General features: G+C 42.9%; 1 protein-coding gene across 2 annotated transcripts in view; it reads right to left on the reverse strand.

The window, feature by feature from the left end:
• LOC136661708 (protein argonaute-4) overlaps window positions 1-15,541 on the reverse strand; it is a 34,522-nt gene that overhangs the window by 12,537 nt on the left and 6,444 nt on the right. For both annotated transcript variants that reach the window (XM_066639082.1, XM_066639081.1), the window contains exons 2-9: window positions 6,342-6,507; window positions 4,122-4,242; window positions 3,239-3,420; window positions 2,786-2,922; window positions 2,569-2,703; window positions 1,541-1,628; window positions 477-624; window positions 274-393 (exon numbers count right to left, since the gene is read on the reverse strand). In XM_066639082.1, coding sequence (XP_066495179.1) covers window positions 274-393; window positions 477-624; window positions 1,541-1,628; window positions 2,569-2,703; window positions 2,786-2,922; window positions 3,239-3,420; window positions 4,122-4,242; window positions 6,342-6,507 — 1,097 coding nt within the window. The remainder of the gene's footprint in view (window positions 1-273; window positions 394-476; window positions 625-1,540; window positions 1,629-2,568; window positions 2,704-2,785; window positions 2,923-3,238; window positions 3,421-4,121; window positions 4,243-6,341; window positions 6,508-15,541) is intronic.

The following is a 15,541-nucleotide window of genomic DNA, read 5'->3' on the forward strand; positions in this document are numbered from 1 at the left end:
CTGCTTTAGTTTTCCCTGGAGGGGGCCAAACTGTTTGCACATAAGAATTGCACAATTTGAAAAATGTTGGACCAAGTAAGTTACTCAGGGTATCTGACTGGTCTCTCCAACCTTGTTCGTGACTTTATTCACATGCCCTTAAGTGAACTGCAAATGAGCAATACGTTGTGGTAAGAATTAGCAAGGTGAGCCACTTTTTATCACCTTGTGTGACTTTAACTTTTAAAGCTCGCAAAAGTTTACTTAGTGAGTAACTAAGCCCAAGTTACTCACTAGTCTACTGATTTCTTCCTGCCTGTCAGGTGCAGATCGTGCCGTTGCCTTGATCATAGTCGACGTCTGATTGTCTGTTAGCTTCTTGATGCAGCGTTGGCCTGCCACTATGTTACAAACCTAAAAATCAAAAAGACGGCATTGTAGGGGAGTGTGCTGCTATGCAGTGGACCTGAGAAGTAAAAAGTGCCCCATTACTTTACCTCAAGGGGTAAATATGTGTGTTTCTGCTCCTGTCCTACTTGGAGACACGGAAGATGGGGATATTTCAGCTGCAGACTATACTTCTGCTTAAAATACTGAGCTACTGTACATTCCATTGCTTGGCCATTTTCCAGCTGCAGAGGGAACCTGTGAGGATAAACATTTCTCCAATTAATCTGTTTTTGGTTACTAATTCTGTATTGCCCTGTATTGCAGAACGTACAAATATGAAATATGCAAGTGTAATTTTTATGTATTTGATTTATAACTCGCTTCAGCCAAGACAACTGTAAGCTGCCTCGGGAGCCAATTCACAAAAAGACAAAGTGAATTAAGGATACACAGCATTCATAGCTGTCTCTTCCAGTTCAATTAAAATTAACAGTACTGGTCTTGGAGTATTTGACAATACAAACTTAAAGAGAGAACATCTGCAATTTAAACAGTTTACTAGTCTATGTATTACAGAATTGGATATGATATAGTATAAACAGAGGTATATCACCAATTCAACCTTTCAAAAGTCACAGATATTAAAAGTATCCCTAATTGCTTATAAAAAGTACAGTACATATATTATTATTATTATTAACAACTTTATTTCTACCCCGCCTTTCTCCCCGGAGGGACTCAAGGCGACTTACAACAAGGTTAAAACAAATTAAAAACATGATTTAAAAACAGATAAAAGCATATTAACAACATACCACAAAAACAGTAGTCAGATAAAAGTAGTCAGGTAAAAAGAGCATAGAGCAGCAAATCATAAAAGAATCAGGCCTGTAACCAGGTATTTAAAAAGATATTAAAAGATTTTGAAAAGATGTTAAAAAAGGCAGAGAACTCAGAAGGCCTGTCTAAACAGAAGGGTCGTCAGGCCCTTCAGGTTTCAGATATATGCTACCTAAAATCTGGTTAAACTAGATCCACAGCTTTCAGACAGCTCGAGGACAGATGTAGACCAAAGGCAAAGACTTGGATTTTAAGGTTACTGGACTGTCCTCATTTTTAATAGCTTTAAAGTGTAAACTTGTTCTGAAAAGCAAAGCACGGTCATACATACGTTTGATGGCTGGCTGGTCGCCTAGTAACATTGCAAACTCTATATTTTCTCTTCATCTGACCACAGTGAGTAACCTCTACTTTCAGACCTGCAAATTCAAAACATGCACATTCAAATGCATCAATAACAGGACAGCATGAGAGTGCAGAGCATGTTTTGGCTCCAACAGGGAACCACAGGGGTTTAAATTCACTACAATGAAGTCTATTTTTAGCTTTAAACAATGAAGTTTATTTTTTTTGCCCGTGTCTAGACTTCAAAATCCTAGATAAAGTTTTAAACATCTGACAGGTGGAATTAACTTGGCTATCAGAAGTCAGCTCAAGTCTTCTGAAAACAATTCAAGCTAAAGGATCATGAGGAAGCAAGTGCCACCGAATAAGGGATGTTGCTACAGAAATTTGTCGTAACGGTCCAGACAATTATGTCCCAGGAATGTGACATTTACAGGTATAACCTAATTATCCACGGATTTTTCACCCGAGGTTTTATCTCAACCCTTTAATGAGAAGGGCTCTTTAAAGGAAAAAAGTCATTTAACAACAGCCTTGTTAATGCAAAGTAGGGCTGCCGGCGGCTGACAATGCAATGCATCAATCGTTCTCTCTCCGGGCACCTAGAACAGCTTCACTCCAAGGCAAGTGACTCCTGCTTGCCCCTGAGCATGTGAAAGACAGATAATCACTTTGCCTTCTTTCCCAGTGCTGCACTCTGGGGGAAGGGAAGGGTCACTGGCTGGAAGTGCAGCCTTTCTAAGTGCCTGGAAAGAGACTGATTGATGGATTGTCTGCCTAATGACTCTGTTTTACATCACAAAGGTCAGCAAGGTTGATTTTTAATCAACTAGCAAAGTGACATTACTTTTGTTTTAATGAGATTTTTGCCATCTGGAAACGGAACCCTAACCCTCACAAATAGGGAGACTCAACCTGTATTTATCTATTTAAAGACAGACAATACCAGAAGAGGCTTCAGAAAACAGCTAGCAAAACACGTATCCATTCAATAGAGAAATTCCAAAGAGTTACCTCTGATTTCTTTGGTAAACTTTACACGCTGGGAATCTGTAAGGGGCTTTGTTTGTTCATTGATGTTCTGAATATCCAGGACCTCACACATGAACTCAATGATGGGCTGGGCACGGTAGAAAGCCGTGGCCGACACTAAAAAACAAGATATAGCAACTCAGAAAAATATTCTTTAGAGCTTTCCCACCACCATTAAGAAAAAGAGGTTCTCGTATACCATCTATGTTGAGCATCATGTTCCACATAGCAGGTCTGACGGACTGGTGGAATCCAAACCAGACTTCCCGGCCACCTCCCAGCGGATGATAATAACCTTCTGGGGGGGAGAAGAAGGAACGGCCCACTGGGGTGTACCTAAGGGGAACAGGAGAGTCTGTCAGGATTATATTCCTTAGAGGACCTTGCAGATAAGCAGAATGCTTGTTATTGATCAAAATGGCAACATTCAAATTTGTAACTGACTAGCAAAAAAAAAGGGGGTAATATCCAATGGTATAGAATGGATGGAATTCTCTCTGCTGGTCAGTTGATTCTGAAAAATACTAAGTTTTGCTGATTCACTATTTCAACAGCAGTGTAAAGTTTAGAGGGACACCCTCCCAAAGGGACTGTTTAGCTGGCTCCAGCTGTCAGGAGAGCAATTTGTTGGAAAGCTACCACAGGAACTCACCTCATAGAGGGAAGGTGACGTGTAATGACATCGAGTGCCTGTACAGAATCTTCTGGGACTTCGTTCAGATGCCCTGCTAGAGCTTCCAGGAGCAGCTGAAGGCTGACAACAGACACCCACTGAATCGACACTTTGAAGGTTTGGTCCTTCCCTTCACCTGGGAGTGTGACTTCCATATCAACCTGGAGTCAAAAAATGAAGAATATTTAGCCACACAGATGATACCGATGCAATGCTGGTGAAATCTTCTTTGTAAGGCTGAACCACCTGAAGACACATTTACAACTTAAGTCAATACTTGACTGATTTCAGTACAGGCTACAGGGCTGCTTCAGCTGCAGCCATCAGTGCTCTAATCTAAAAGCTCTATTTACAAGCCTCAAGTTCGCAGTCTGAAGCACTCAGAATGAAGCTGAAGGAAAGCCATAATGGCCTCAAAACACCAAAAATCATTACAAGCATCTTATGGAACACAAAGCAGTAGATCACCACTTCCTAGAAATCTAGTAAGTCCCATTGCAAGAACTGCAATCTCCATTCAGTACAGGAAAATGTTGTCACACATGAAGTGATCCTCTCCTCAGAGCAATCAAGTCATTTAACAAGTTCTCACCTCATGGCGATGGGTGGTTTCCTGCTACATGAGGAATGAAACTGTAGGATACAACCCAAATCAATGAGCTCCAGTTTTAAAACTTACTTAAAGCACTTGTAGAATTGTCTATTTGCACAGCCCTGTCATTAAGAGTGGCACTAATGTTTTGATATGTCATATCCCTGTAAAGTTTAAGGTCAAGTTAAGCAGGACACCCCAAGGAGCCATACGCCAACCCATTAGACTGTGAAGAGCACCCTAAGAAGCAGAAGACAGTCCATCACTTACCCTATCCCTGCCAATAGGTAGGGGGTGGGCAGTGTACATGTTCCTCTTGCCATCATAACCAGGTTGTCGATCCCCAAATATCTGCATCTTGAAGTGTCTCACCATGGTATCCACTACCTCCCTGGAAAGTCGCAGATTAAGAGAGATTAACAGTGAGCACGGATGCACTAACATATATTCAATGTGCCACAACTGTACAGTGGTGCCTCGCAAGACGAATGCCTCGCGCAACGATAAACTCGCAAGACGAAAGCGTTTTGCGATTTTTTTGGTGACTCGCAAGACGAATTTTTCTATGGCCGTGCTTCGCAAGACGAATCCCCCCCCCTTTTTTTGGTTTGTTTGCAGTGATGCCTCGCAAGATGAAATTTTCGCAATACGATACGACTCGCGGAACAAATTAATTTCATCTTGCAAGGCACCACTGTGTGTGTGTGTGTGTGTGTGTGTGTGTGTGATGAATAAGTACATGTTAGGCCTAGGTTGGCATGTGAAGCCTTAACCCACACTAAGACACTGTAACTGATAAGTTGCTAGCAGTTCCCAGCTGCAGGAATGTGGGTAAATAAACAGGATTTGTTGTCTCTCCTTTGCTGGCCAAGAAGGACAGATAACAAGAATTACAACCAATTGGAATGTTTAGCACCTTAGCAGACAGAAGCGCCTTATCAAGGGTGATTGAGTGCAGCTGTGGATCTCCAGTTGGGAGGGGTAAGAACTATGAGAGGTTAGCAATCAGGCCAACTTCGAGAAGGTTGTGTTCCTCAAGGGTTCTGATTGGACAGTCTAATAAGTATGAAGTCACCTCAGCACTATTAGCATAAGAAGTATAATAATGAGTGCCCAGGGGGTGTGTGAGGTTCCTTCTTGAACAGAGTTTTGGGTGCAACATCCTGCATGCATGTGAGCTCCATTGTCCATCATAGGTACCTGGTCCCATAGGTAACCCTGGAGCTAAGAGATCTACAAGAGTAACTGACCCAGGTGAGAGTCAGGGATTAATAGAGATAGCCAGCTAGCTTTATTATTTTATTGCTGATATGTTTCCTAGATGTTTATGCCTCTAGCATTTGCTGCCTCATTGTAGAATGTGTAACCTTATGTACTTAATAAACTAAAATATCTTATATGCCAATAAAGGTTACAACAACAACAACAACTAAAATACCTTTTACTAAGTTGTTTCATTGTCTGTTGGGGACAAAGGTTCAGAATCCTGCCTAGCCATTCAGCAAGCTACCAAGTGCTCACTGAGGTCTAGTAATTTGAGGACTGAGGCTTTAATTGGAGAAAGAGCTCAGTGCTTGCAAGGGACAGAATTAAGCCTAGAGGGTCTCAGTGTCCCTGGACTGAGGCACTGGCATGTACAGGGTGGTGGCAGTACTACTGGGCAAGGGGCCTTGAGGGCTTTAGGGTTCGAAAATCAAGAACCCTAAGCACTCAAACCCCCCTTTGTTTATGACAATATTCAGTCTCAAGTTTCCCACAGAATCAATAAAATAATCAGAAAACACAGTTTTTGATCAAGGAAAAAGGAGTTTCATCAGCATCAGACTAATGCAGGGATCTTGTTGTCTGATGTGCTCCCTGAGGCATCTGGTTGGCCACTGTGAAATGCAGGAAGCTGGACATGCCAGGCCAGAAAGGCTCTTCTCATGGACTGTTCAACTGTATTTTGAACTGCAATATACTAGCCCCTTGGTATCCATGGGGGTTCAGTTCCAGCCCCCCCATCGCAACTACCAATGTCCATGGAAGCTGCAGTCCCTGTAAAAAAAATTAAAAACTCAGAAAATAGCCATCCCTATCTTCACACTGCAAAATCACACTGTTTGCAGTGCTACATAGCAGTCTTCTGCATGCCTGCAAGCCGCTTCTAGGTTATGTGACCCTGAGGGCCTGGCTCACCCCAGAATGTATCATGTGATCCAGAAGCAGCTTACAGGAACACAGAAAACTGCCCTGAAGTCCTGGCAATGGCACAATTTTGCAGCGTGAAGATAGGGAAGGCTATTTTTAAACTGGTTTTTCCTCTCTTCAAAATGCGGCTCCCAAAGATAGTGAAATCTACAGATGCCAGACCCATGGATCACGCGGGTCCCTCTGTACTCTAAAGTGCACTGCCTATTCCAGTTCATTACTGAAAGAACCTTTTGAAACAAAGTTATATCTGTTGGAGAACTGTTAAATCAAGATTGAAACCATCAGGTTAAATCTCACCTGTTCACCCTCCGGGGACGTTTTTCCGGTTTGATGTCCACATCATAATGATAAACATCAATTTTAGGGATCTGCACCTGGAAGTGATTGGCTAAGAGACGGATTGGTTTCCCAACTGTTCCCAGACCAGGGCGACGGGGTGGCTGGAAAAGACTGGCAGGTGGGCCTGTGAAAATGAAAGAAGGCTGTTTGATTGGGGTGCCCTTATGTTGCCAGGAGGCTTTCCTCAGTATAGTCAGCCCAATGCAGAAGAGTGAAGCGCAACCTGCCAAAGCAAAGATGTTACACACTTTTCACAGTAAGCAACAGCTCGGATGGCTCCCCTAACCAATATTCACAGGCACAGCAAACACCCAAAACAAAGATCAGCAATGAAGTCCTAGCAACCAAGTTACACAGCCACGCTTTGCATCTCTGACCCATCAAAGTCTTACAAAGAATTCTTTAGCCCTATGCAAATTCTTAAAAAGAATTCTTTAGCCCTATGCAATTTCCCACTGTCACCGCATGACAAATACACTTTGAAAAGACAGCAAACATATACTATATTGTGTGCTTAGCCATTTTTGAAGCTAACTTAAATGGCTTTCACCAACTTATTGGAAAATGGACATACAGCACTTCGAATTCAGAGAGTGCTTCTGATTTTCACCCCATGACAGATTAACAACAGCATGTGTATTCCCCACCTAACCCACAGGGCATCTGCTGTTCAAGTCAAGTCCTAGTCAGGGCATTCTCACACTATTGACAGTTTTTAAAACCCATGCAATAAGCTTAATTTATACAATAAATACAAGTTTACAAATTTATTTAAAATAAAGAATCCTCCTAACCCTCTCAAGCAGTTGCTGATCAGTTTAAAAAAATTCCTCAAACATTCCAAAGGCTGCAAACCTAACCACACTTACCCAGGAGGAAGCCCCATTGACTATCATTGTTAAAAGCATAGACACAGCAGCCTGTGAAAAGCACACATCTGTCCCCAAATTCAGTCACATACTACGGTAGCATCAAGTCTAATATATCAAAAATAAAATGCAAATTGAAATGAATCAGGTGGGTCCCAACCCACAGTTTGAGAAACACTGCTCTAGTCTAAACTATGAGTTCACAAGCATGAGGAGAGAGAAGCTTTTGCTTTCAGTTTAAGTAAAACCACAGGTTCATGCTGTGTATGAACATGAGGAATTGTGGCCATCTTCAAACGACAGAGAAAATAAGCCAACCAGTTTTATGTCTTGGTTGGAATCAAGCCATAGTTCAAAGTTTGCATTTAAAATGGTACTAAGATTTGTTTCAAATAGAAAGCAAAAGCTTTCCTTCTCTTCTTTGTGAGCATGAAAAGAGAAAAAGAATGCAAGTCCACAGTGGCTCAGTCTTGTAGTAGAAAGTCACAGTTTCCTTTTATATTTGAATTGGGCCAAAGTGCTTTGTCTTACTTTCAAAAAGTCAGGTCTCCTGGCTATCATGAATCAAGGACAATCAAAGTTTACTGTACTTATTTGGATACTCAAGAGATGATCCACTAATCCTGTACTAATTAGGCTGATGCAGCATTTCTTTTGTGAGCCAGTGATCTGCTCAGAGAGATTATGTTTACACCCTTAAGCATGGCAAGTTTTTGCTGCATGGGAGTTTGGATTTGGCCAGAGTAAATTACTTTCTATCAAAACACAATTACCACAAAACACTTTGCACGTACATAGTGCTTTGTCTTTATTTTTACAGCACTTTTATAGTGCTATGGCTTTATTTCACTTTAGTAATCCTTAGAAGACCCATGAAAAGTACAGTGGTATTATCTTCACATTACAGAAAGGGAACCATGGGTGACAATATTTGGGCATTTAATATTCATTTGGGCTTTTCCATTTCCTAAGAGACCTCTAAGGTGGCTCTTGTTCTGTTAACACACCATTCAGCTTTAAATAGCACTCAATTTTGGATTGCCAATTGTGACTTGCCAAAAATTACCTGGTTCAGTTAAGGCCTGAAAAAAAGATAACCAGGCTGCAATATACCAACTCTCTAAAATACCTAGAGAAATGCACAAAAATCCTTTTTTTGACCGTAATAGATATTTCTGTCCAATGTTACATAGAGAAAACAGGGAGCAAATGTGTGCATCTTACACATCTAAGATACAGGGTATCTTAGAGATCGCCTACTCCCGTACAATCCGGCTCGTCCTCTTAGGTCATCAGAGAAGGCCTTTTTACAAGTGCCGCCACCTAGGGAGGTACATGGGGCGGCTGCAAGAAATAGGGCCTTCTCAGTAGTGGCACCAACGCTATGGAACTCCCTTCCCCTTGACTTAAGAATGGCTCCCTCTATTGAGACCTTTCGGCAAGGCCTGAAGACCCTTCTGTTTAAACAAGACCTGTTAAACCCTTCTGAGTTCTCGGCCTTTTAACATCTTTTTAACATCTTTTAATATTTTTACAGGCCTGATTCTTTTATGACTTGCTGCTGCTCTATGCTCTTTTTACCTAGTTTTTATTCTGACTGCTGTTTTTTATGATGTGTTAATATGTTTTTATTTGTTTTTAAATTATGTTTTTAATATGTTGTAAGCCGCCTTGAGTCCCTTCGGGGAGAAAGGCAGGGTAAAAATAAAATTATTATTATTATTATTATTATTATTATTACATCTGTGGGCCAGGCAAAAATGGGTTAATCCAGGTCTTCTACATTCAGGACACTTTTGGGACCAGAAAATTAGTCACACTGGTCCAAGCAGACACCATATGGCACAACAAGGAGTAGGCTGGGTTTGACCATGAGAATCCCATGTTCAAATTTCACACTTCATCATGACAGTCTTCACCAGACAAGAAGCCTCAAGTAGATCAACACAAATTGATGCTATGAGGACAAAGGAGAAAAAGTATAAGAGGGGCAACTCAATGGCGTCACTAGGATTCGCGTCACCCGGTACGGGAGGCCTGCGCGTCACCCCATGCAGTGGGCTGGGCAACGCCCAGGTGGTGGGCGTGGTGATGTGCCATTGCCCCACCCCCACTGGCTTTTTAGCTGTACCTTTTGTTAGAACACAGATATTTCAATGTGGTTTGTTTCATTGCATTCTGCATGAAATTACGCATTGATTGATACATAACATGAGGTATTCCTCCAAATTCTGATTTTAGTGATTTTGAAAACTTGTAGTCTCACACACACACCATTGTGTCAACTTACTAACAACATATTGCAGCAGTTCTCAAACTTTCAGCACCGGGACCCACTTTTTAGAATGACAATCTGTCCAGAACCCATTGGAAGTGATGTCATGGCCAGAAGTGACATCATAAAGCAAATTAAAATAAATAATTATAAATAATTAAATTAAAAGAAATAATTAAATAAAGGGGAGTCAGTCCTGTTCCACCAAGTGAATCTACTCTGAAGTAGGTCCTACTGGGGTCAATGGGGCTTACTCTCAGGAAGGTGTGGGTAGGATTGCAGCCTGTGAGTCCAATCCTATGCATGTCTACTCTGAAGTAAGTCCCACAGTGGTCAATGGGGCTTACTCTGTAGCCTGCCTGCTACCCCAAAAAGAATCAGTGAGATTTCCAGCCCTCCCAGTGCCCAGTTTAAAGTTCTTCTATTTCAGGCACATCAGAGTAAAGACCCACCTGGCTTTGCAAGTTCAAAATAGAAAACTTTCCCCTTACCATTCAAGCCTCTTTTTTTGTCCTTTTTAGTGGGGGGGGGGGAGGAGGCTGCCTTCTGGAGCATTTGTTGCCTTCCAGTTACATCGGATCAGGACCATTCTGGTGTCCTCACATTCCCCTTTGCCTGGCCTGACCACCAGCCAAGGCACATCTGCCTACTCGGGAGTAAATGCAACCGTGAGGCTGCTTTGCTTTCCATAAGGCTGGGAGGGAGGGACCTCCTTCTCTCTTTTGTGTTTTTGGGGGCTGCATTCATTGGATCAGGACCATTTCAACGTTCTTGGAGTCCTCTCAGTCCTTGCCTGGACTAAGGCAAGTTCACCTACTCACGAGTAAACACAGCCACGTGGCTTTGTTTCGGGCTCAAGTTCATCTTCGTTTCAGGCTGAAGCTCAGCTGGAAGGGAGGCAGGGACCTCCCTCTCATGTTTTGGGGGGCTGCATTCATTGGATCGGGACCATTGTGGTGGTGTTAGATTCCTCTCAGCCTGCCCTTTCTGACAGACTATGGCAAGCACGCCTATTCGCGAGTAAACGCGCGATATTGCTCACTTTCATTTTCCATAGGGCTCCATGCATTTTTTCTTTCTGGTTTTTTGACCATAACTTTTGAATGAAAGGAGCTATTTCAATTCGGTTTTTTGCATTGCACTCCACTAGACATTCCGCATCCAACAGTGTATGGCATGATGGGGTAGCTCCGAAAGCTGCAAAGTTAGCGCATCCTCCTTCAGCGCACGTCACCCCCCCGGGGGCAAAACCCGGTGTGAACTGCACCCCCCTGCACCCCCTAGCGATGCCAGTGGGGAAACTACAACCACACACCATTTTGCAAAAGCAGAGTTAGTAGGCTGAGTGGGGAAAAAGAGGGAACAAGGCCAGGCAACTATGTCCACTCCCCTTTTCCCAAGCAACACTGATCATCAGGGAAACTGAACAGAATTGTATCACAAGCCTAAGATGATTTACAGAATTCACATCAAGCATTTTTCTCTTTTCATTGTAGTTGTATGTGTGGACATCAACTTAACATTTATCATGATGTTTTAATTACCACCATCAAGAAAGATTATGGAAGTGTCAGATTTAGGCATAACAGGTTTTATAAGAGGCAGTCAAATAGTTTGGTTTTTTTTTTAAATAGCTGCCTGATTTGTAGCTATTAAGTCATTAAATTTAGTCAATTAACATTAGCTCTGGGGACAGTTTCTCTTAAATATGAAACATTTAAACAAAAGCTATCAATACAGTAGGCCACTCTTTTAGGTTTATCAGAATTTGAATTCCAGACTACAACAGCAGGTAAGAATACACAGAGCTTAAAAATCAATCAAACTATCAAGACCCATCAATATTGTGAAAGACCCAAGCCTAAACATATGGATACAAGTTTCAGCTGAACATTGTCATGTGGCAATTTCTTGCAGCTCATAGTGTTTTGTCTGGGCTATTCCATTCTTTTAAAAAAATCAAGTTAACAAAAGAAAAGTCATTAGCTGTCATATTCATACAGCCCACACAATAGCAAGATCTTCAACAGTTCAGTGCCCCAGGCTCTGTTCTTATTGAAAGGTAGTTAATGGAATAAAGTAAAGTTGTGTTTGCAGATTAGTTTATCAACTACACTGCAGTTAAGAGTTGGCAGTCTTAAGTTTGTTGACAGCAAAATTCTTTAAAATTTAATTTCTTTAAGCATCACATATATGCTCCTAACAGAACTAGTTTAAATATAGACAGTTGGGAGTTAAAGTATCTCACGCAAATTAAACATGAGCGTATTAGGCATTTCAAAAAGCCATAGCCAAAGAACCAAAATTTATTCATAATCAGTTCATGTCTTTTTCTTTCGGTTTAAACAGCCTTTTCACTTTAAAATATCAATCCATTTATCTCATCACATGCAGTTCAATGGATACACCAGTACATCAGCCAAAACACTTAAGACTGAACGCTTCAAAAGTATAAGCCAACTCACAAAACTGCTCTGCAAGTAAACATAGAGTTGTATCCTAAAGTTTCCTTCCTCTTGTGGAAGAATTCAGTTACAACCCATGTGCTCGCTTTTAGCCCCAACTGCCCTGCATGCGGTCAGCAGGGCAGGTCATCAAATGACTTGCAATGAACACAATACACAGGTCATCCACTATCAGGATACATGTGCAGCATATAAACCTGACACCCATGACTGGAAAAAGCACCCATTCAAGTTGGTTTTTATGAAGTAGCTTTACTACAAATTAGTAAGCCACAATCACAGTATTGGGCTTACATGTGGGAAACTTGGGTTCAAATCCTTGCTCAGGCATTAAGCTTAATGAATTAAGCATTAAGTGGCAGAAGGCGAACTTCTCTGTAGTAGCGCCAACAACTATGGGGGGAAACTATGATCTATCCCCTCCCTCATGCTATTTTAGCAAGGGTTCAAAACGCTTTTGTTCCATTTTGTCTGCCCCCCCCCCCCCGCACCTGGCCTTAGACATCATGACTACCTCTCAGCCTAATCTACTCTGCATGCAATTCCCTGAGTGGTTCCTTGTGAGACAAATTTCTTGACAAGAAGTAGAGTATCAGTCTTCTGAAAATCTGCTTTTGTTCCTCTTTCTTCAAAATGCAACAAAAGTAAAGTCACTGAGATGGCAAGTCACTGCATGTAAACCCTAACTATGGGTTAGGAAGGCGCACTGGCATGCACTGTCGCAAATGTGACATGAGGTACGTCTGCAATCGTTACTGCTGGGCCAGTGCTGGAGCTGGCCCAGCACAAGCCTGCACAGGACCATCGCTGGTTGGAGACCAGCGGTCCACCTCCCAGTGCTCACCCAGAGCACTAGATGGCAGAGAGGTGAGTGGACGCATGGGGGGAGTTGTTCCAGAGCGAGGAGAGGGCAAGGAGGAGGCATGGTAGGGGGAAGAAGTGGGGTGGGAGGGAGTCAGGACCTGTGGAGCTCAGCTCTGTCAGATCCCAGAACCCTGTGTCAGGCCTCGAAGACAGACCCAAGGCATCTTGACCCAAGGCATCAGCTAAACAGCCGACACAGTTGCAAGAAGCCCCACTGCGGGGCTGCTTCCCTTACCCATTGGTTGTCCAGTGCAACCCAGTCAGGATGATGCAACAACCCCGCATGCCAGGCAGTTCAGGATTGGGCTGTAAGTCTGCTTGAATCAACCCTTATGTTTTACAACCAAAGACTGCCAGGTCTCACTCCCAACTAACAGCCGCAGCCTTAACCTCAACCACCACCACCAGATCACCACTCGAAGAAATTAAGGGACACATGAGCCATGGCTTCCTTTGCACATCTGGCAGTGACAACAAGATGTCACATGCGTTCTTCTCCAAATCACCCACCACAAACATAATGAGTTGTATCTTTGTTTCTCAACCACTGGTACTGATACCACCAGTGGTACTTGAGGTGGTATCTGGTGCTACTTCCAGGACCCCATGACACTTGCCACCCAGCAGCGAGAACAGGAACGTGATACAAATAGTGATAGGAAGCTTAGCTTGGCAGGCAGAGCTACAAAGCATGCTTTTCATATGCTCAAAAAAGCCCTCCCATCTACCCTTAGCCTCTTACTGTGTTTGTCATGCCCCATCTGGCCTCCCAAGCCAGAAGTAACTGGAGATGAGATCATCACCAATTACTTCCAGTGGTACTTCAAATAGATGGACTACGTGAAGTGGTACAGCGGAGGACAAACCTTGAGAAACACTGGCATAGACCAACTTTTCTACTGAAGGTTGCTCAAAGCAATTTACAAGACAATTAACACATTAACTGTGAAACAACTCTCTCATTTAAAACACCAGTGTAGAACACTGCCAGAATTAAGTCTTATGCAACAAGAAGGGCCAAGCAGAACACACACATCTTCACTAGCAATGTCAAAAATTGGAACCCAACTGGCAGGCCTCTCTTGGAATCCATGTGCTATTGAAAGAGGCCCGTTCATGGAGGCCACTAGACCACCATGGTAGCATAGAGGCTCACCAGACAGAGGTGGTAAAAGGGGAAAGCCCAGAATTACAGCAACTGATGAGCCATTCCTTGCTTCACCTTCTTTGCAGGGTATGTTAGGAAAAAATTAGGATGAAGTACTCTTCACTGCCACCATCCAAAGCGAGAAAGCCCAGGTAGAAATTGGCCACTTTGGAAAAGACTCCCTCCCAGGTTGACAGACAGATCCAAGAATGGGGGGGGGGGCTTAAAAATCAACCAGTAGCAGAGAGTGGGCAATCTGGTAGGTAGAGCAATCAACCCACTCCTGAATGACCTCAGCGTGGTAAACTCTATAAAGAAATTGATACAAAGGTTGAAAAAAATCAAAATAATTGAGTGGGAGATGCAAAGGATAAACATAAGGCACTGATCAACTAGCACAGGAGCGTCCAAAGTTTTAGGCAGGAGGCCGCATCATCTCTCTGACACTGTGTCAGGGGCCGGGGAAGAAAATAATTAATTTACATTTAAAATTTGAATAAATTTGCATAAGTTTACATAAATGAATATATTAAAGATCAACTTATATGAATGAATGAAGGTCTTGAAGTAGCTTAAGGCCTATAAAAGGCTGGACTTTGCTGACGCTACTGCATCACAGACATGAAACAGCAAGCAGTGGAGGGAGCCCTCATCCCACAGCTCACGTGAGAGGACAAACAGTCGCCCTCTCACTGAGAGCAGTTGTGTCAGGCCAGCGCAGGCTCCAGCAAGTCTCCGGAGGGCCAGAGGCTCATTGGAGACTGAGGGCTCCCTGAGGGCTGCACTGGGAGTCCTCGAGGGCTGCAACTGGCCCGGGGTCAGGGTTTGGGTACCCATGAACTAGCAAAAAAGAAAAGTGGGAGTGGCAAATGTTGGCAAGGATGCTAATCTATAAGCGAAACCCTGATGCAACTTCTCTGGACATATTACCTCTCATCCTGGTCCTCAGAACCTTGTTTGTGGGCAGGAGGGGAAGGTGTTGTCTAATGTTCCTTGGATCTACCCCAATCTAGAATACAAGATCCGAGTTTATCCCAATGTGGCATCTAGTGGGACTCATGAAAGATTGGTGTTGCTTGCTCCCAGAAACTATAATCAGACAAAGACTGTACTACTGCACTCTGTATCAGCTGTAGTTCAGTCTGAAAGGGCAGTCTCAGACAAAAAGAATTACAATGGTCAAGTTGAGATGTTGCCATAACATATGTAACAATGTCTAAGTCAAGCTCCAGGATGGGGCATAGCTGGAATACCAACTGCAGCGAAAAAATATACTCCCGGCCACTGCTTCATTTGGGGCACATAAAAGCAGGGCCAGGCCAGAACTACTTCCAACCTGCAAATCTGTTCACTGGAAGAAGCCTGATCCCAAAGAGCAGCAGCTCTGGACCCCAGTCCATAATCACTCGCTATTAGTATCTCTTGCCATATCTGGATTTATTCATAACCAGCTGGCCTGTTTTCAGTTCCAGCCATTAAAGAACCATTCCAATACAGATTGAAATAAATAAAACTTGGTGTCATCAGCACAGTGATGG

This window comes from Tiliqua scincoides, chromosome 10, assembly GCF_035046505.1.
Source record: "Tiliqua scincoides isolate rTilSci1 chromosome 10, rTilSci1.hap2, whole genome shotgun sequence".
In the NCBI taxonomy this organism is placed as follows: domain Eukaryota; kingdom Metazoa; phylum Chordata; class Lepidosauria; order Squamata; family Scincidae; genus Tiliqua; species Tiliqua scincoides.